This window comes from Heloderma suspectum, chromosome 1 (genome assembly GCF_057233095.1).
Source record: "Heloderma suspectum isolate Gila_16-S chromosome 1, 16-S_ref, whole genome shotgun sequence".
Lineage (NCBI taxonomy): Eukaryota > Metazoa > Chordata > Lepidosauria > Squamata > Helodermatidae > Heloderma > Heloderma suspectum.
In genome coordinates, this window is record NC_139458.1 from 72105713 (window position 1) to 72121988 (window position 16276).

The window sequence follows — 16276 nt, forward strand, 5'->3', positions numbered from 1 at the left end:
TGCCCACTGTACGGTCAGATCCCAAAGAAGATCAAACATGTGTGTTGTAGTGTTAGTAGTGTTGCATTGTGTTTCCTTAATAAGGTGCGAAAAAGGGGGGTCTACCCTAGAGAGAGAAATCTGTCCCAGCGATTCGCTGATAATTACTGGCTTCACCTGGCTAACATCACTGGAGTAAAGCATTTTTGTTTGCCAAGAGATATACCTGCAAACAGGTTTTTTTTATCTTTTTCTCCTCCATCATTTAATTTGACTAATAATAGTAATGCTGTAGATGTTCAAATCAATAATCTGCATGCATAATATAGTGGCTGACATAACAATAAGAAAACAATTAGCTAAATTGGTTAACCCCTTGGCTTCCAGATCTTAGCTGGCTTAAGGCATTGTTCATCCTAATTCTACCAGTGTTGTTCATAGAGATACTGTTATGCCTTTGCATTCCTTGTCTTATGCGCTGTTTAACCAATCTGTTTTATGTCTCGGCTAATAAAACTGCCGCCTGCTACGCTCTAATAGCTCAACAAGATATTAAGTAAGAGGGTTGCTATAAGAGTCCTGTGTTATGCTTCGAAAACCAGAATGTCTATTTGCGTAATGAAATGCTATAATTGTAATGAAATTATGCATTTAAGGGGGGAATGTAGCAGCCATATCAGGGGTCAGACTAAGTAGCCTCATGTTACTGCCAAGTTATTGTTTAGCAAAACAAAAATGTGGAAATCTCCTGACTTGTCAGCAAGGCTAAGGTTAAGTCAAATTGCATATCATGTTCCTGTTCTTTGCTTATTGTATATTATGTTCTCTTCTGTTCTCTGCTTATCATGGTTACCCTATAACCCATTTCTTGTATTATAAACAATGGTGCTAGGAGAAGAAATGTTGAGGACTGCAACCCCACACGGGAGGGAGAGGAGGAGCTGTTTCCTATGTGTCACAATATCTATAAAAATAATGTGCTGATGTAAATCGGGGCTTCTGGCTCTTTGGAAATGATTCCAGCCTTAAGCCTGTGCGTTAAATAAAGAAACTCTTTTTCCTTCACTCCGTGGTCTCTCTGACTCTGAGTTCTGCAACAACGGGAGACCCATGAGCAAGACTTGAGTGCAATAACACCATCCTGCCCATGTTCCCCAGCAACTGGTGTACATAGGCATACTGGCTCAGGACTAGTAGCCATCAGGACTAGTAGCCATTCATAGCCTTCTCCTCCAGGAATTTGTCTGACCCCCTTTTAGAGCCATCTAAATCAGTGGCCACAAGCTGCAGGGGCATGGTACAAAACTTAGATGCCTACAGAACAGAAGTCTGTAGTTTTAACTAGGGATGGTGTGGGCGCCTGATTCCGTCTGGGAATCTGGCAGAACCCCCCTCCATCCACCACCACCCAAGCCATGGTCGCCAAGCTCCTGCCCGTGCTCAACCCCTGCCTTTGTTCGCCGAATCACATGCACTCACCTGGGCAGCGGCATCAAGCTCCGCAATTAGCATTTTTCAGAAAAAAAGTGATGATGAAAAAGCGCATACTTTCATATATGTGAAATGGGGCTGTGAATAGCCCATATAGGCAAGACTACAGGCGTTTGCTTACCTTTAATCTTGCCTACATAGGCTATTCACAGCCCCATTTGTGTATACGGAATGTGCACATTTTCGAAAATACGCATGCTTGCATACATGCAAATGTGCACATTTTCACGTATATGCAAAATGGGGCCATGAATGGGCCATATACGTAAGACTACAGGCAAACACCTTTACTCTTGTGTATATGAGCGATTCATGGCCCCATTTTGCATATATGCATATATGTGCATTTTGCAATCGCCATTTTATTTTTCAAAAATGGCAATTATGGAGCTCGACAAGGTTGCCCGGGGAGTGCAGGTGGCTCGGTGAGCAGAGGGGAGCAAAAGTGTGTGCACGAGCAGGGGCAGGGACTGGGTGGGTGCCCAGAGAACCTGGGGGGGGGGTGCCTGCCGATCCCTAGTTTTAAATGGATGCTCAGAGTAAATACAAGTAGGATATTAAATGTTACAAACAGATAAATAAGTAGCTCCTGCCTGGCTCACATGGGAAAGACCTATAGCTCAGTGGTACAATATAAGCTTTTCATGGCTGCATAAGATCCCAGATTCCATCCCTAGAATCTCCACTTTGTATTTTAATAATAATCATCATCATCACACAGCAGGGTTAGGAACGAGCTCTACCAGAGACCTCGGAAATCCAGATAGGGCTGAGCTAGATGGACCAATGGTCAGACCAAGCATAAAAGGACAGCTTCATGTATTCACAAATGTTCAAATGCATTTCTTTATGATGGATTCAGCCCTTCCAGTAACCAGTACATAGTCATAGATCTCGAACAGGCTTTACTTATGAACCATACATTGGTTAAAAAAAGGCGAGGCTAACAGTGCAGTCCTATATATAATCAATCTAACCAGAAATAAGCCCCACTGAATTCAACAAGACTTATTCCCGAGCAGTGCCGGCTCCAGATTTGGGGGGCCCTGGGCAAGACATCCTCCGTGGGGGCCCCCGAGGGAGTCTGCCCTGTCACTAGCACTGGCACCAGCTGCTGCTCCTGCCCCTCCTCTTTCTCATCATTGCTCCAGCCTGTTTGCTTGCCAGACAGAGAAAGCTGCCAGTGGCATCTGCTGCCCCACCATTGCACAACCACCATTGTCTGTGCCAGAAGAAAGGGAGGTGGATAAGTCGGTTGTAATGGCGAGGAGGATGAGCAGATCCAGGGGGCTCTTGTCAGTGGCCCCCCTGCCGGGCTGTGGGCCCTTGGCAGTTGCCCAATCATTCCAACCTATGATACTGGCTTTGCTCTCAAGAGAGTGTGTATACGATCAGGGCCTTACTTCCTCATAGTGAATATTTACCAAGCGGTGTCCTGCATACCTCATGATCCTGCAAATCCTTCTGTAAGCAGAGAGCCTTTTTCAGGGCAGCCGCAGCAATCTTCTTCCGTTTCTGTATTAGGATTTGTTCATCCAAACATAGCTCATATCCCAAACGCACATCTAGGTCTTTTGGCCTTATATATAGCCCACATCCAGAACAAACAAAATGTCAATGTATTGCTTTTTATTATGTACTTAGTCCAATACAAAGCTGTTACTATGAAAGAAATTGAAGACAAATCATACCTGTACCTCTACACAGACACAGGAATACAACATGTGCATGTGAGATGGAGTGCAAGGGTAGGGGTGGGGGACAAGAGAATTGTGGCATGCACAAACGCCAAATGTATTGGTGCACATGGAACGTGAAAGCTGCACTTATACAGGCAAGAATACTCTAAAGTTTTGGACATCATTAATAGTTTTATCTGATACTTTAACCCTTAGTAAATTGATGTAAAAAAAAAAATCAAGCTATTGTTCCTAAAGCAGTCTTCCATGTAGAGAAGCCATTGCTGCTCCTCTACAGAGAGGTTAGTCCTAGTGTGTTCAGTGGGGCTTGTTGCATATTATTGTGCTCTCTGCAAAAGTTACTGGTTTTACCATTATAAATATAAGTAGTTGTATATTGTTGTTTTTAAAAAAATTATCCACCCACAAAAAACACTACTTTAAAACTTTGAACTCTGGATAAAAATGCTAATGAAAGTCAAACATACTTGCTGACAAGAAATTACTGATAAGGACAGGGAAAGGCTAGGTTGGAACTAGGGATGTACGGATTTTGTTACATCCACTCCGTCTGCGCTTCATGGAATGTCAGGCATCTTTCATCCGTTCATTGATGGAATCTGATTTTTTTAGGGATGTATGAGAATTTCGTTCCATATGCGCAACTGCCCATTAGTGTAGGTGCACATTAGCGCAATTGTACTCTTGTGCTAATGTGCATTAGTCCCAATCCCCTCCAAACATTTTTTTGAAACTGGTCCACAAGTCTCTAAACCAGCTGGTCTACTGTGGAATCTGCAGGTCAGATACATAGAAATCCAAACTCATTTGAATTAGGGATGTTGGAGAATTCCGCCACGGACCCCAATGAGGCCGGATTCCAAGCATGTTTTTTCACGCGATAGGCTACGCAAATATCTACGTAAATATAATCTGCGTAGCCTATCGCATGAAAACAGGGATGCAAATGGTGTAGTGGATGCCATTTGTGTCTGGGCTTAGCACAGCGATACGGTGTCAGGGTGGACACTGAGCCCATAGAATCACAGAGTAGTTCTGAATCTGAGGAAGAGCAGTTGCTCCTGGGAGAGGAGCGCACTCCTTTTTTCCCAGGGCCAACAGCTGATGGAGATTCCTCCCACCAGCATTCCTAGTTTAGATAGCAGTCCTGGGAGTGACAGAGCGCGGGAAACAGACTTGATGGACGTGCGACACCAACGCAGAGAGCGGCGCCAAATGGAGGGTGCAGAAAGGAGGCGTAGTGCTCAGTTGGCGCGCAAACAACGGCTGAGCCCAGAGGATCCAAGGGAAAAGGGGAGGGACTCTCCCTAGTCCTTAAGCTCAGGGTCTGCCAGTAATTCCCTTTCAAACGGAGACCAACTGTTCCAACTTAGGGCATAGGTATTCTGCTGCTCATATCTAGTTGCTAATGATAGAGTTGTTAAGTTGTAAAAGAAGAATAAAGCTTTGAAAAGAATCCCTTTGTCTGTGTCTGGACTTGGCTACTGGATTAGACTGAGAGAGGCCTCCAAGGAGCCCTTGACATACGGCACGGCAGTGGTGGCCAGCCATATCACCAATGCTGCGGAGCCGGCTGCCAGCTCCACAGGATCACCATGGAGCAGAGCCAACCTGGACAGATTCCAGGGGGAGGGAGGGATCACCTCCCCCCCTGCAGACCCCCCCAGCTGGAACGGGGTAAGTGATCCACCCACCTCTAATTTGAATCCAGTGCAGATTTTTCCAACATCCCTAGTTGGCACCATGTGTCACAGGTTTTCATTATATCGCAAAGACTTTCATGTTCAGGCAGTCATTTGTTTTACTGGATGGGTAAGTTTTATCCATTGTCTTTGTTTTATCTGCTTTAGCTCTTTTTATTACATTGTTGGTATCGTTTTGGAATTTTATTGCATTTTATTATTGGTACTAATTGTTGAGCTTTTTTAGATGAGGCTTTTATTGTGTGCTTGTCATTGCTCACTCACAATTGTTTATGGGTGCTTTCGATGATGTCATCACCACCCAGTTTCGCTAATGCTTTTTAAAAGCAATTTCACAGCGGTGGGGGGGAGAGGATAAAATCCAGTATTTTTTGCCAAAGCAAAACAAATCACTAGTAGGGATGTACGAAAGTCACTTACCTGGTCTTGCAGCTTGCTTCGCAGTGGGGGGGAGGCACTTCGCTTCTCCCCTTGAAGTTCAGACCGGGGGGAGAATGCTATTTGCGTTGCCCTTATTTTCGCCGTAGTCTACGTAAATCTTTACGTAGACTACAGGGACCAAATAAGGAACGCGAATGGCAGCTCCCTATGGGGGCCGCCATTAGCGTACGCGCTTTTTTTTTTTTTAAGTCACCCGTGATAGGCTACGTGACGATTAACATAGCCTATCACGGCTGACTTTGCAAATCTAGCCGTGATAGGCTACGTAAATCGTTACGTAGCCTATCACAGGGGCGTTTTTTTTTGTTTACTTTTCTTGTAATGGCGGTGGCGGCAGCCGGGACCCGCCGCCAGGAGCGACATCCGTGAAAGGTAAGTCCCATCCCGGGGGGGCGGAGGGGGCGGAGAATTTCTCCCCGAACAACCTTTGGAGGACTGAATGCGTTGGCACTCGGCCCCCCGAAGTTTCGGGGAGAAATTCTCCCCCATCCCTAAGATTCACTAGTCCCTATCTGTGTACTTGCATTAGTCCACTACACCACAACTCTACCTAGAGGTTATATAGCAGAAAATAAGAAAGGCAGGAAAGGAAAATAATGTAAAGCTCCAATCTTAATTCTACAGCAAAACTGGAAATAGAAACAGCAGGATAAACAGGCTTGTCTAGAAAAGCATGTTGTTAGCCACCCTGAGTGGTGCATATGCACTAGAATAAAAATAAAGAAATAACTAACTAAATAAATACATTCTTACCAATCTTTTACCTTCACACATAGATCAATGGTTTTGTCCTAGAGATTAAAAAATAAGAAACACTGTTAGCAATGTTACATATAACATGAAATATTGTTCATCTGGAAGAGATTTTTGGCACTGCTCGAGCTTCCTGTCTGGAGCCCCTAGGGGAACACAGGCAGCTTGCACTCCCTCCTGTTTGCTCCCACACACAACTCCCTCTCCTCTTCACACACACACATTATATGACTGAGGCAGTACTCTTACACTTTCCATAGATGTATAGAAAAGGTGACGCAAGCAGATACACAGACAGCTTGTCACCCTGGATGACAAAAGATACACTGGTTGACGTTATTTGCTCTACACAAAAGTATAAGAGCTCTGCTCTCCATTGACTCAGGTCACCTTAGCCACAAGCATGATGGACAAAATATATGAATCGTTCGAACTGTAAATTTAAAACCTGCTGGAGCTTCAGGAAACAGGTGCCACCACCAGACAGAGAAACCCTTAAGACCTTCTGACACTTCATCGCAGTGGTGTGCAAGCTGCTTTCCTTTGTTTCTTCCTGCACCTCTCTGGTAACATATATGTGGATGGGATGAATGGCATGGTTCCTTTCTATGTGATCATACTCTCCCATTCACCCTCCCAATTCCTGCAGTTACCATGTTGGGTGATGTTCTGTAGGTTTTCCAATACCTATGTTTTGTACCACCACCAGTGCCCCAGATTTGGTACATTCAAGCACTTAAGAGCAACATATTTGCTCTGCCTGTCCTGATAATTTTACTACATTTCTGCTAGGGATGTGAGAGAAATTTGTTTCAGTTTGTTTCTGATCATGATTTTACCCTGTTGGTGCTTTCCGGCATGGACTTGGATGCAATCCGCAGTCAAAGCACTACATTTCCAAGTTTACAGTCTGATTTGCTGACCACCACCACCCCAAAAAAGTGTTTGACAGCATGCATACATTTCAAAAATGCACACAATTGAAGCCTATGTTTGGGGCGACAATGCACAGAAAATACACCTGGATCTTCCTGTCTGTGTGGGGGGGGAGCTCGCAATCTGATACGGACCCGAATCGGAGCCAGGTTCAAGATGAAATTCAGAGAGTTTTGCTGATTTGCACAGCCCTAATTTCTGCATATAGTAGGGGTGCACCAAAGTCACTTACCTGGTCTCGCAGCTTTTTGCGGTGGGGGGGAGGCGCTTTGCTGCTCTCCCCGCGAAGTTCAGGCCGGGGGGGGGAGGCTTCCCGCCTCGCCCGGCCAAAATTCAGGCCAGGGGGGAGGCTTCCCGCCTCGCCCGGCCGAAATTCAGGCCCGCCGCCGGGAGGGACATTCGGGAAAGGTAAGTCCCGTCCCGGGGGGGGGGGTGCGGGGGGGTGCAGAGAATTTCTCCCCGAAACTTGTTCGGGGGGCCGAACATGTTGGCACTCGGCCCCCCAAAGTTTTGGGGAGAAATTCTCCGCCATCCCTAGCGTATAGTTATAAAACTCAGCACTATCCTTACTCTGCTTGGGAAGATCCTTACTTGAGAAGAACCATAGATCAGTGGTAGAACATATGTGCTGCATGAAAAAAGTTTCAAGTTCAATCCCTGACATCTCCAGGAAGAACTGAGAAACCCTGGTTATTTTCTTTCTGATCTTCCATGTCTGGTTCTAGGTGCTCCCCGATTTACTTATTCCTCTACCATAACATGATCTTTACCTTAGCTACAGTTACTTTCTTTTCCATGCAAAGTGAATCCAGTGGCAAAGTGAGACAAACTTTTTCATCTGCATTTCTAGTAGAAAAAGACTAAAAGAGAAAGAACAAGATTTCAAAACCTCTTAAGCATGCAAATACCTGTCACTTAAATGTGCAAACATACTTAATTTGTCTCATCAGCACATAAGGTCACCTAATGAAAGCAATAATAGCTTTGACTATTATAGAACCTGTTTACGTTGGGAACTCACCTGACTCATCAGCCCACTTGATGCTCTTAGGGCACAATCCTATGCATGTTTAGATGGATAAAAGTCCTACAACTCCCAGAATGCCCAAGCCTGCAAATGGGGCTGTGGATGAGAGGCAATATTTTTGACTCTCTATTAGTTTTAGCGCACCTTGGGACTTTCAAACACTCTACAAAAGGTAGTTTTCAGTTTATTGTTTTAAATCTGTTACTGTACTTTAAAATTGCACTGCTGTATTTACACTGCAGCTAGGTTATATTTTGGTTTTGGTTTTTCTTTCATAATGCAATTTTAAACATTTCTATTGTATTTTATCAAGTTGCATTTTATGGTATTAGTTGATACGAACTGCCCAGAGAGTTTCAGCTATTGGGCAGTATAGAAATGTAATAAATAAAATAAATTGTCCCTCTTTGTGGGTTTATTAGCTTTACTGAGTTTGCTATGCCTATTAATCACAGGTGGCTGCTGATCAGGAGTAGGGATGGCCGTGAATTTCTCCCCGAATCTCGGGGAGGCCGAATGCCAACGCATTCGGCCCCCCGAAATTGGCGGTGAAATTCTCCACCGCCACCCCCCGGGATGGGACTTACCTCCTGCGAATGTCCCTCCCGGCGGCGGGTCCCAGCGGCGTTTCAGCGGCATTTCGGCGGGGGTGGGGGTGGCAGCCGGTCTTCCAACCGGCTGCCACCGCCGCCATTACAAAATAAAGTAAAAAAACAAACAAACCCCGTGATAGGCTACGTAATGATTAACATAGCCTATCACAGCTAGACTTCCAAAGTCAGCCGTGATAGGCTACGTTAATCGTTACGTAGCCTATCACGGGGTTTTTTTGTTGTTGTTGTTTTCACTTTTTCTTTCGTGGCCAGGGAGACGGGGCGCTTCTCCCCGGCCTGAATTTCGGCCGGGCAAGGCGGGGCACCTCCCCCCCTGGCCTGAATTTCGGCCGGGTGAGGCGGGGCGCCTCCCCCCCGGCCTGAACTTCGGGGGGAGAACCAAAGCGCCTCCCCCCCACTGCGAAGCAAGCTGCGGGACCAGGTAAGTCCCTTTCGTACATCACTAAATTCAGGAGTGGCTCACACATCCACTGACTGAATTCTGAATTCATTTGTGTTCTGCCTAGTACTGTGACATGCCTACTGTAATCTTTTGCACTACACAGCCTTTTTTTCATCTTGCATTTTTCCTTCTCTCTGTATCCATTTTATACACACACACACACACACACACACTTAGGTGATGAATTCATGCATCTGGCAAACAGGTTTCTGGCCCATGAAAGTTTATACTACAATATGTCAGTTAATCTTTAAAGGTGCCACATAAAGGTGTGTTATATTTGACAGAGAAAGATGTTGAATCTCCCTATTTTTGTAGAGACCATGAATATGTAATGACAAAATGCATCCTCAATATTTTACTGTAAAATGAAAGCACTTTAATAGGATGCGTTTGAAGCAGCTTCACATTTCTTCCTAAATTAAAACAGCACTTAAAAGCATACCAGTCCTATGGCATCTGACTTCCTTGGTAGTTCAACATCCAGTGCAGATTCCTTATGCTTGATGTAGTGAAACACAAGAGGATCAGCAGGATGCAACTCAGAGCCCAGCAAAAGGTCCTGGGTTTCTTCAAAGGATCCTTGCACAGTAAAAGTGAAGCTTTCCTCTGCAGCGAAAAAACAAAGTACAAAAAGAACTCTATTAGTATTTAATTAGTATTGTGACAACATGTTTTTATTCAGTTCATGAACACTATCATGAACATAACTATTATAAAATCAAGAAAAAGACACTAGTATGTACTTCCATGTGACAGCAAATAGAGATACCTTAATATGCTTTATCCTTCATTTGGTTAATAGCCACTGATAAAAATTGAAATTGGAAACTGGTATCACTGAATTTTATATTGAGGTTGAATCTTGTAGTCTTGGATTATTAATCATTTTCATTAATTTATGTTTAATTTGTCTACCTTACAATATATTCGCTATTTTGTTTACTTTGTGATGACATAGGATAATAAGCAATAAAGCTGAACTGAACAAATACAGAGACATGGAGTTTTATTCCAGCACTGCCCCCCTCCACACTGGTGACAACAGCTTCTTAGAAGGAGCCTATTGGCTTTAGGCTTATTTAGGAGTGCATGAGGAATTCATTTGTGAACCCAGACCTCCAGAGCTCCCCTCACCCACCCCAGTTTCGTTGTATTCCAGCATCTGCTTCAAATTAAGTCTTCAAATTCAAATTTCAGCTTGCCAATTTTGGAAGGGATTCTCCTTCTCATCATCATGTATTCCAGTACAAAATAACCTGAACTACATGTCCCAGACTAAAGTCCAAATTGGAACACAGATTTTTTAAAACATTTTTAATTGTAGTTTAAAATAAGCAAATAATGCCAATTCATTATATTATTATATAATATGCAGAAAAAATCTTCTTCCAATATTCTCAGAATAAATTCCCATATAAGAATTAACTTGAATGAAATATGAGGGGCAAAAACATTACAAAGTATATACCACATTTGTTAACAGAAACATTTCAAGAAGAACATAGAGGAAAAATAGTATTTCAGATTGGTATGTATAAAATTCTTTTTACAATAATCCGTAAAAGATTTCCACTTTTCTCTGAAGGTATCCCATCTCTGTCTACTTTCTTTTGTTCTGATATAATGAGAGAGCAAGCCTTTGCCTGCTAGACAGCGTCTGGGGGACACAGGATATTTCGGTTTCCTGGTTCCAAGTTGGGAGCCAGGAAACTGTGCTCCCCGCCCCCTCCCCTTCACAGCTAGCATGGAGAGAACTGCACTGGCAAACACGAATTCATAGGGAGGAAAGGGGGCATTCCCGAGGGCGGAGAGGGGAGGAGACTGGGAACGTGGGAATACAAGTTATCCCCAGCCGTCCACAGCCTCCTTCCCTCCCCCTCCCCAAAGCTTCCGCTAGACGGAAATTGCCTGTCTAGCTAAAATGCAGAGCAGGAGGCACCAGGCACCTCCTGCTCTGCATTGGATACTCGTAAACCTCCGCGATCGGAGGCTTACAAGTGCCCAGGGTGCGTCCTGTAGGATTGCACACTGAGTTAAATTAGCCACTGCTAGATCCAATGGTTTTATCATACCAATCTTTCACAGAGGAAAGTTTTTAGAACTCCAGTTCTTCACGCACAATATCCTAGCAGCAGCCAACATAGATGACATTAACCCCTGTGTTTTTGAGCTACTGATCCCTCAAAAAAAGTTCAAACAGAAAATTACCAGGTCAAAAGGAATTTCATAACCTAAAAAGTTTCCTATAATAAGTCTCATTCTGTTCCAATATTTTTGGGCAAAGGAGCATTTGCAACATAGATGAAAATAATGTCCTGCTTCATCTTTACACTTCCAACAAATAGGTAATTTGTGTAATTTTGATTTTGATTTATTTATTTTTTGTTTATAAAATCTGGTGTTTTTATATCATCTTGTCATAATTTTATAATAATTTTTTTCTCAGTGTCAAAGAGAAAGTATGATTTCTCCTCCAAATATTTCCCCAAATTTCTATTGGCATATTTTCACCTTGTGCCCATTTGAGCATGTACTCTTTTACCTGTTTAAGATCAGTATCATATCTAAGAAACAATTCTAAGGTTTTGACAGGAAATATTTGTCCCTCATAATTATTTTTTCAAATTCTGTTAGGACTCTTAAATAATGGTTTTCACTTATTAATTCAGTCAAACAAAATCTAATTTGAAAGTATTCAAAACAGTGTGGATCCCTAACATTTAGTATTTCAGTAACTTCAGCATATGAAGATATAAAGTTTTATTTATTTCAAAATAATATAACAAAAACAGTTATTTTCTCCCCAAATTTTAAAACTTTGTTTGCTATTTAATTCCAAATTTTCAGTTACTGAACTTAATGAAGATATGTTTTAGCTTTTTAGTATTCTATTTCTATCTCATGCCTTTAAACCAATTTGAAATGTAAACATTCCTCTTTACATGAGCTGATATAAATCTGCACTGTCTGAACATCCATAGGATTGCTCTATTAGTATATTTTCCCTTTCTAGTTTTCAAGTTTTATATACATTGGAATAATATTTTAGAAAGTCTTGGGGTCTTGCTATTCTTTCTTCTCCTTTTATTAGGGGAATATGCTTCTAATGTTGTTTTTTCAACTGATACGTCAGTAGTTTACCGGCTTTGCTTCCCCATTCAAATGTTTTTTGTTTTCCAAAATTGATTTTTTAAATATGTTTCACACGTATCTATAGCACAGGTCCCCAACCTTTTTGGACCAGTGGACACATTTGGGAATTTGAGAAACTGCTGTGAGCCCCACCACAAAATGGCCCCCATGGAGGATGTGGCTAGTCACATAATGTCTATCATGGGGGGCTGGCTAGTCAATAGGTGTGGGGGAGAAAAATACTGAGGCTAGTGCTGGGAGGGAAGGAGAAATGGAAAGAGTTGCTTCCTGGCCCTCCCACCTCTTTACCTCACTGTTTCTCCCCACTCCTAGCCTCTAGCTTTGCTCTTTCTCTCCCCTCTACCCCTTTGCCTTGCTTTCACTTTCTGCCCACTGAACACCTGATCAGCAGCAGGTTCAGGAACAGGAAGGAGAACGTGGCACCCTATGCTTTTTCATTTTTTTTTAAGGGTGAGGGAGTGAAGAGTTGTGTGGGCACCATTGCAGGTCCCCATAAGCACCACATTGAAAAACCCTGATCTATTAGTTCTCATTGTTTCTTACATGTTAATGTATTTATTTTTAATGTAAAAGTAATTTATAAGTTTGGTAGTTTTTTTATTTATTATTTTATTTATTTATTTATTTATTTATTTATTTAATTTCTATACCGCCCAATAGCCAAAGCTCTCTGGGCGGTTCACAAAAATTAAAACCAAACACACAATAAAACAATTTAAAATATATAGAACATTAAAACCACAATATAACAATACAACCACAATAAAATCTAGCAGTTTAAAATACAGATTTAAAACAGCAAAGATAAAAATTTAGAAAGCTAAAATGCCTGGGAAAATAAAAAGGTCTTCACCTGGCGCCGAAAGGAGTACAATGTAGGCGCCAGGCAAACCTCACTAGGGAGCTCATTCCAGAGCCGGGGTGCCACAGCAGAAAAAGCCCTCGTCCTAGTAGCCACATTTTTAAATGTTCTCTCTCTAATTTAGCTTCTTGTTGAATTGAATCATGCCTTTGTTTTTCTTGAATTTTCTTAAAATGAGAGCCTGAGGCAATCAGTTGACCCCTTATCACAGCTTTACCAGTGTCCAAAGCTTTTGCTGCCAACACCTCTGCATTGTTACTGGTTATTCTTTTAAAAGGCAGCAGTTCACTACAGTAATTCACTACTGGCATTCACTACTTCTGGATTGTGCAAAACAAAAATCATTTTAATTTATGTTGTCATAATAGGATTATGGTCTGCATACAGATTGGAACATAAATCATGTTCAGATTTTGAGCCTTTTTCTGCAATGCAATTGTCAGCTCAAAAAAAGGAGCAAAATGCTTATAGAATACTATTTTGAGAGAAAATGCATTCAAAATGTTATTAATTAAAAATTTTGTGCATTTTTTAAAAGCACAGATTAATGCAGAATGCAGAAATAGGATGGAATGGATTTATGGATGAAGAAATGTGAAATTGCGACAGACTGGAAAAAGATTGATCTGTCCAACCAAAGGCTCATCCTCGAGAACTGTCCTTACCAGTGCCAAGAAAGCAGTATTCCAAAGAATGGTCTCTTCTAACTCCTCCCACTTTAACCCTTCCCCCCACTGTGGTCCCAAGCCGTATCGGGCCCCTCAATATATATTGCCAAATAGTGATCTATTTGCATTAATGAATCAATGCATGGCAATATAAATTGCAGGTGTGCCCCCCATCTGGATTGGGACTCCAGAAGGGGGGGGCGGTTAAAGTAGGGATGTACGAAAGTGACTTACCTTTAATTAAATTTGATTCAAGGTGGGGGGGAGGTGCTCCGTCCCTCCCCCCCGAAATTCTGGTGGGGGGGAGGCGCTCCGTCCCTCCCCCCCCGAATCCTGGCCGGCCGGGTGCGCAAATGGCAGCAGCCATAGCCGCCGCCGTTTGTGTCCCTGCAGTCAGCTGTGATAGGCTACGTAAATGTTTATGTAGCCTATCATGGCTGATTTAAAAGAAAAAAAACACGCATACGCAAATGGCGGCGCCCATGGGCTCCGCCATTTGCGTTCCTTATTTTGACACGTTTTAGTCTACGTAAACATTTACGTAGACTACGGCGAAAATAAGGGGAACACAAATAGCATAGCATCTACGCTATTTGCGTTCCCCTTATTTTCGCCGTCTTAGTCTACATAAATGCTTACGTAGACTAAGACGTGCCAAAATAAGGAACGCAAATGGCGGCGCCCATGGGCACCGCCATTTGCGTACACGCGTTGTTGTTTTTTTCCTTTAAATCAGCCGTGATAGGCTATGTAAACATTTACATAGCCTATCATGGTATTTTTTAAAAATCTAGCCGTGATAGGCTACGTAAATCTTTACATAGCCTATCACGTTTTTGTTTTTTTTTTACTGGAAATGGCAGCGGTGGCAGCCGGTCGGAAGACCGGCTGCCGCCGCCGCCGCCAAACCGCCGCCGAACCACCGCCGAACCGCCGCCGCCAGGAGGATTCGCCCAAGGTAAGTCCTGTCCCGGGGGGGCGGGGGGGGGCAGACCGTTTCGCCACCAATTTTGGGGGGCCGAATGCGCTGGCATTCAGCCTCCCCAAGATTCGTGGCAAAATTCTCTGACATCCCTAGGTTAAAGGCTCCCTACTTTCAAGCTGTTGGGAATATTACAACCTCATCTGCAAGTTACAGGAAGGAGAGGCAGTTATGGAAATTTAACTTAATTTAAATTTAATTTAACAGTTAGTTATGGGAATTTGGGCATAGCTAGCCTTAGGATCCCTATAGCCTACAGTGTGTGTGTGTTTTTTTAGTAGGGATGGGAGAGAATTTCTCCCCGAAACTTTGGGGGGCCGAGCACCAATGCATTCGGTCCTCCGAAGGTTGTTCGGGGAGAACTTCTCCGCCCCCCGCCCCCGGACCCCTCCCCGGGATGGGACTTACCTTTCACAAATGTCGCTCCCGGCACGGGTCCCGGCGGCGGTTCGGCAGGTCTTCGTCAGGGGCGGGGACGGCAGCCGGTCTTTTGACCGGCTGCCACCGCCGCCATTGCAAGCAAAGTTAAAAAAAAACAAAAACGCCCCTGTGATAGGCTACGTAACGATTAATGTAGCCTATCACGACTAGATTTGCAAAGTCAGCCATGATAGGCTACGTTAATCGTCACGTAGCCTATCACGGGTGACTTTAAAAAAAAAAAGCGCGTACGGCTAATGGTGGCCCCCATAGGGAGCTGCCATTCGCATTCCTTATTTGGTCCCTGTAGTCTACGTAAAGATTTATGTAGACTACAGCGAAAATAAGGACAATGCAAATAGCGTTGCCCTTATTTTCGCTGTAGTCTACGTAAATCTTTACGTAGACTACAGGGACCAAATAAGGAACGCGAATGGCGGCTCCCTATAGGGGCCGCCATTTGCGTACGCGCTTTTTTTTTTAAAGTCACCCGTGATAGGCTACGTGACGATTAACGTAGCCTATCATGGCTGACTTTGCAGATCTAGCCGTGATAGGCTACGTTAATCGTCACGTAGCCTATCACGGGGCGTTTTTTTTTTTACTTTTCTTTTGAAGTTCGCGGCCGGGGAGACAGGGCGCTTCTCCCCGGCCTGAATTTCGGCCGGGCGAGGCGGGAAGCCTCCCCCCCGGCCTGAATTTCGGCCGGGCGAGGAGGGAAGCCTCCCCCCCTGGCCTGAACTTCGGGGGGAGCAGCGAAGCGCCTCCCCCCCACCACGAAGCAAGCTGCGAGACCAGGTAAGTGACTTTCGTGCACCCCTATTTTTTAGAGCTGTGCACAAATGGCCTCTCAAAATTCTCCAGCCTATTTGTTGGCAGAGAAATTGGGGCGGGGGGGGGGACAGTTTTATCGAATTTCTCCTTGGGGAGGAGAAATTCTCCAACTGTTTCTCACAGGGGGAGCTCGCTATTGGCAGGGGTAGTAGCACAGCTTCTTTCCTTTTTCCTAAGGGTTTTTGGTTTGTTGCACTGCTTCTGTAAGTAGCAACAGCATCAACTATGTTGAGGCTTCCACTCTTCTGAGGCAGAGTTTTGAATTTCT

At 43.7% G+C, this 16276-nt stretch overlaps 1 protein-coding gene across 1 annotated transcript in view; it reads right to left on the minus strand.

The window, feature by feature from the left end:
* Positions 1-16276, minus strand: part of LOC146357387 (cytosolic phospholipase A2 epsilon-like) — a 123612-nt gene that overhangs the window by 45098 nt on the left and 62238 nt on the right. Inside the window, exons 8-11 of the mRNA XM_084846386.1 lie at positions 9532-9695; positions 7774-7863; positions 6068-6105; positions 2914-3049 (exon numbers count right to left, since the gene is read on the minus strand). Of these exons, the coding sequence (XP_084702512.1) occupies positions 2914-3049; positions 6068-6105; positions 7774-7863; positions 9532-9695 (428 nt within the window). The remainder of the gene's footprint in view (positions 1-2913; positions 3050-6067; positions 6106-7773; positions 7864-9531; positions 9696-16276) is intronic.